At 31.1% G+C, this 5,949-nt stretch overlaps 1 protein-coding gene across 1 annotated transcript; it reads left to right on the top strand.

Moving 5' to 3' along the window:
• Positions 1–1,202: 1,202 nt before the first annotated feature.
• Positions 1,203–2,561, top strand: LOC114179614 (protein JINGUBANG-like). Its single transcript, XM_028066024.1, has one exon. It carries the CDS (start codon positions 1,211–1,213, stop codon positions 2,264–2,266), a length of 1,056 nt encoding a protein of 351 aa, XP_027921825.1. The 5' UTR covers positions 1,203–1,210; the 3' UTR covers positions 2,267–2,561.
• The last annotated feature ends 3,388 nt before the right edge of the window (positions 2,562–5,949 follow it).

A 5,949-nucleotide genomic window follows, 5' to 3' on the forward strand; every position in this document is an offset into this window, starting at 1 on the left:
TTATATATAAATATGGTAAGCTATCCAAATAGTTATATTGTTGTATTGTGATTTTCTTTAAAAAAATATTATCATAATAAATCAGTTAGTAGTAAACCTTATTATGTTTTTTATTTCACTGGTGTGTTATACAGATAATACAGATCAAATTAAACTGGTATAACTTTTTTTTACATAATTAATAAACTTATATAAAAGTGAATTCCGATGATTTATTCGTTAAAAATTTTATGTTATTATTATGCATTTGTTTAAAATGACAACAGTCAGGTGATCAAACAATTATATATTTAAAAAATATACAATATATCAATTTTATATAAATTAGACAGTAATAGTTTTATAGTAATACAAAATTTATATCTATGATTTATGGTACAAAAATTCATTCTCTCAATTAGGTTAGAAAGAAAATACAATATGTGTGTGTGTGTGAGAGAGAAACTAAAAGATACAACATGGTCATCCCATTTTATATATCCACTAACTATGAAATATGATTTTTTATAGAAAAAAAAAGAAAAAAGGCCTCAAGGTTTTTTTTTTTTTTTATGGTTATGCCCAGAAATAATTTGAATTTTTCATGATACTTCTTTAGATTTTAAATATAAGAAAAAAATTCTCATACAGTAATTTTTAATTATTTTTGTCACATTTAGTGAATTAGCTAAAAGATTTTGTTTTCATGTTTTACTTCTACTTTTCGTATGAAAGTAATTCAATTAAATGTTAGTAAGACTGTTTAATAAGTGGATTGAATTGTTTATAGTCCGAAAGAGTTATGAAGGAATCTACATTAAAAAAAGAAGAAGAGTCTTGAATGAATCTATATTTTATTGATAACAATTGTAATAAATATTGAAATTAAAATGTGGCTTAAATTTGCAATAGAATAATTTGAATTAATTTAATACATAAAAAAACCGAAACACTGTTGCATTGCATATAAAATTTCTGCATTTCTTTCCTTATTTACATTGGGCAGAAGCACCAGGTTGACTAAGGTGATTCGTTGGGTCCAACAAATCTTTAGGTGGAGCCCACCACTTGCTTTATTACCCCACCAAGCTACTCAGCGGAGCATTCCGCATCTGCCAAGTGTATAGCCTCACACACATGCCACGTGCCATTACAACACCACATTCCAACCACTACTTATGTTCCCGCTTCAGCTACTCCATCTTCATTCACTCCACCCTTCACTTCCAAAATGAACCATTCCGAAAAGTTCCAACAACGGTGCGTGGCTTCCCTCAAAACCCTAACACCCCACATCACCTGTCTCGCGGTCCACCGTAACCTCCTCTACGCCGCCTCCCTAAATCTCATCAACGTCTTCGACCTCTCGCATTACACCCACATCGACGCCTTCAACCAAAGCCCTGCCTCAGGCTTTGTCAAGTCCATCGCCTTCACCAACTCAAGGGTTTTCACCGCTCACCAAGACCGCAAGATTCGCGTCTGGCTCATCACTCCCTCCAAACGACATCGTCTCCTCTCCTCCCTCCCCACCGTCACCGACCGTCTCCGTCGCTGCATCGTTCCGCGAAACTACGTCAGCGTGCGCCGCCACAAGTCCAGGCTCTGGATCCAGCATTGCGACACCGTCTCCGGTTTAGCCGTGAACCAGAGGCTCATGTATTCGGTTTCGTGGGATAAGAGCTTTAAGGTCTGGGACTTGTTCAGTTTCCGATGTTTGGAGTCCGTCAAAGCGCATGAGGACGCGATCAACGCTCTGGTTGTTAACCGAGATGGCACCGTATATACGGCATCCACGGATGGGAGCATCAAGGTTTGGAGAAGGGACTGCGAGGCGAAACGGCACGTGTTGGTGAGCACCATTGGGAGGCAGAAGTCGACGGTGAATGCGCTTGCGTTGGACGGCGGGGGCGCGGGCTTGTTTTCCGGCGGTTGCGACGGCGAAATATGCCGGTGGGAGTGGGGGTGTGAGGAAAACGGCGCGGTGAAGATGGAGACGTTGAGGGGTCACAGTGGAGCCATACTGTGTCTTATCCACGTGGCTGGTTTGTTGGCGAGTGCGTCCGCGGATCTAACGGTTAGGATCTGGCAACGGGAGAGAGGGAGGAGTGGGTATAGTTGCAGGGCGGTGTTGGAAGGGCACGAGAAACCGGTGAAGTCGTTGGTGGCCTTTCCGGGAGGTGACGATGACTCAAACGGCGTCGTTAGGCTATTCAGCGGAAGCCTAGACGGGGAGATTAAGGTGTGGGAGTTGTTTGGTTCGGCCCGATTCTGCGTGCCTAATTAACCGTTTGAGCACGCTCTTAGTTGGGTAGGTTAAAACCCTGAAACTAATTGTGAGTGTGCAATTACTACATATGTAGTTAAATCCAGAACTTAACCAGATTCTAAAGTCCATTTCGTGCTACATAAGGAAAGTCTCTGATAATATAGTTTACCTTTCAAACCCCTTTAAGTAAATTACATCAAAATAATTAGGAAAATTTGCAATTAGGTCGTCTGATATGATATGATGTTGTGCATGCTTATATTTCTTTCTAATTTCAAGTAGATATAGAACTTGTTGTAAAAGTTATATTCACATCGACAATGAACACGTTACATAAATAATCTGCAAATATTGTTACAAGATGGAATAAGAGGATTGGTTGCAGGGATCTAAAAGATAAAACAAAAATTGAAGAAAATGATCTGTGCAGCATAAAAAACATGCATGCAACAAACGTGATGTGGTGGTGGTTGTGGTTTCATAAACAATTGAAATCATGATATGACTATTTAAAACCATAAAACAATATTACAGTCTTAAAATTAAGCCACAGATTCTTGAATACTAACATTTTCTATTGTCCGAAAAAGATACGACCAAATATAGATAGCCTTTACCAATGCGATAAGAATTGTTTCTTAATATTTATTATGCATGTAATTAAATTTAAATAGTGATTAGATAGAAATAATAAAAAAAGCGGTTGGGTTTGTTGAAAGCATATCACTGTGTACAATCTCCCGCACCATAGATCACTACGTATCCCGAGGTCATGAGGAACAGCGTGCAATTCATGCTTCCATGGTAATCTTCCCATTTTCTTGGGAATCAGAAGCTTTTGATTCCTTTGCTGTCTTGCGCCACTGTACTGAATTCAGGACCTCTTGCACCAGACCATTTTCTCCAAATATTCTTCCAAAGATGATAGACTGTTTTGAATTTTAATTCAAAAAGTTCTTTTTTTTAAAGTTGTATGAGAAGATTAGTTTAAAAAGTTCGGTACGGATATGATATTAAGAGCAGTTCTGTAGACTACGTGAGTTACAGTTGAATAGAGACGGGAAAAGAAGAAAAAAAATTCATAACTTTCTATTTTTTCCTATAATTCTCTAGGCAGTGATTTAGTTCTTTAACATGTTACTTTGATTTATTTTAGTTGTCTTGTTATTTGTTTTTAAATTTAACTCTTCAATGTGTTAAAAATGTTCAATTTAACTTCTAATTAATTTTGATTCAATTTAATCATTTAAAAAAAATCTTTTTTATTCTTTTGTTTAAGGCCAAATTAATAATTAAGTTCAATTATAATTTGTATATACATATTAAAACATTTTTTTATAATTTATATATTAAATCACTTCATCTAAATACTCAAATTATTTAATTCTTTATCTCTCGTCTAAATACTCAAATTTGTTTACATTTAAATAGAGTGATTTGATGTATAAATTTTAAGAAATTATTTTAACACGTACGTATAAGTTGATATTAAACTTAATTATTAATTTAATCTCAAATTGAAAAAGACAAAATTAAATGTTTTAGTAAAACGGAAGACTAAATTGAATCTTTTTAAAAGATTAGAAGTGGAGATGGCAAATAAACTCGTCCCCGTGGATATTGCCCGAATCCGTCCTCGTTTTGACGGGAAATCCCCGCATTGACTGGGTATGGGTATGGGTATGGGGAATCCCCGACTTTTTACAACTGGGTATGAGGATAGTTATGGGGATATACATATCCTCGCCATAATACTTGTCCCCGCCATATCTCTCTCATCGTTTAAATTATTAAAATATTCACAATTAATTAAGTAATTATATATATATATATATATATATATATATATATATATATATATTCAATTTTTTATTTCTTCTAATTATTTGGTTTGTCATGAAACTCATTTGCATCTCCAAAATATTTTTCATCTTATCATTAACATTTATGTAATTATGTTAAAATGATATATGTCAATTAAATTTTTTTATGTCTCATATTTTAATATTTTTATTTATTCTATATTTTCCTTTCACATGAGTATGTTTATTACTCTTAATTTAAGTGTTTAATAGCATAAACCTTTCATTTACTAGGTAATATAAAAAAAATCTTTACTTATTTTTATTAACTTTTGTTTCATTTAAAGAACTCTTTTGTTTTGGTAAAATAATTATTTCTCTCAACCATTGAGTATATATATTGATATTTGAAAAGTGTTATTAGATGTTTAAGGTATTTTTCATTTTATCATAACCCTTAATTATACATTTATTTTCCTTTGTGCGGTCTCTTTCAATAGTTTCTCATTTTGTTTCTAAGGCACACATTTGTTAATTTTTTAATATTTTTATTTGTTGTTTATTTTCATCATGTAGAATATTATTTCAATATATTTTATCTAATTATTTTTTATTTTTTAACTCATTATATCAATCATACTGTAATTTTTTCACTATAATTGTATAAATAACTTTTATTTACTACAATATCAAAATTTAATGTAATTGTCATGAATATTTTTTTATCACCATCCAACATATATTAGAATTCAAAAGATACAATATCTATGTTAAAATTTTATTATTATGTTTATTATTTTTTATTTGCGTCATTTTGATTAAGTGATGTATTATCATTTTTATTACTGTATAAAAAAAGAGATACATTAGAATTTAAAAAATTGAAGTAAACAAACATTTAAAATATATTTTAATTTGAATATTTGTTTTCTTTTAAATTTAAAAAAAAAATAAAAATATATTCATTAATGTTTGCAATTTGCAAATTTAATAAATGTTTTGATTCTCATGAAATTTGTAAACAATTATGATTTATTTAAAAGTATTTGATATCGAAGAAACAACTATCCTCCTAATATTGAATATTTGATAATATTAAGTTTTTTTTACCGTAATTTTTTTTTATTTTATAAAAATTAATTAAAAGTTATATTGAAGTAATAGAAAAACGGGTACGGGTATGGGTACGAGATTATACCCGTTACTCAGTGGGGATGGGAATGAAATAAAAGTTTGATACCCGTTGAATTTAGGTATGGGGATGTGGATGAATTTTTTTTACGGAAATGGATATGAGATAGCAAAATCCGTCCCCGCCCCGCCTCGTTGTCATCCCTAATCAGAAGTTTAAATTGAATTCAAAAACAAGACTAAGTCAATAATTAAGTCTAAAAGAAATAATACTATTTATATGCCTTCCTTCCCTCTTTATTTATTTTGTTTCCTCTCGTCTACTGTGTTTGGTAAATATTGAATGAATTATTTGGTGGGGTGAAGCAGTTCAGAGTTGTAAGCAATTATTTTCCTATGGATCGACTTGACAAGGAAGAAATAAATAAATAAAGTAAGTAAAAAGAAAGACAAAAAAAAAGAAAAAAGATAGACAATTTAAAAAAAAATGTAAAAGTAACTACTAATTTTAAAAAATTTAATAAATAATTAAAAGATAAAATTAAAATTTTGAAATAGGAATAGAAAAGAAAACATTTCTTTATATATAGTTATAGGTATTTCATATTTTCTAATTATTAAAATTTTGTAAAAAATCTGGTTTATTGCAAATTTAAGTAGAAAATTTAAACAAAATATAAAAAAACTTTTAGCAGTTATGATAATTTATTTTTCATTAATGATTTTTTTTTCATTTTAATATTATTTTGTAATTATTTATTATTAAGT

Source organism: Vigna unguiculata, chromosome 3 (genome assembly GCF_004118075.2).
Source record: "Vigna unguiculata cultivar IT97K-499-35 chromosome 3, ASM411807v1, whole genome shotgun sequence".
NCBI classification, from domain to species: domain Eukaryota; kingdom Viridiplantae; phylum Streptophyta; class Magnoliopsida; order Fabales; family Fabaceae; genus Vigna; species Vigna unguiculata.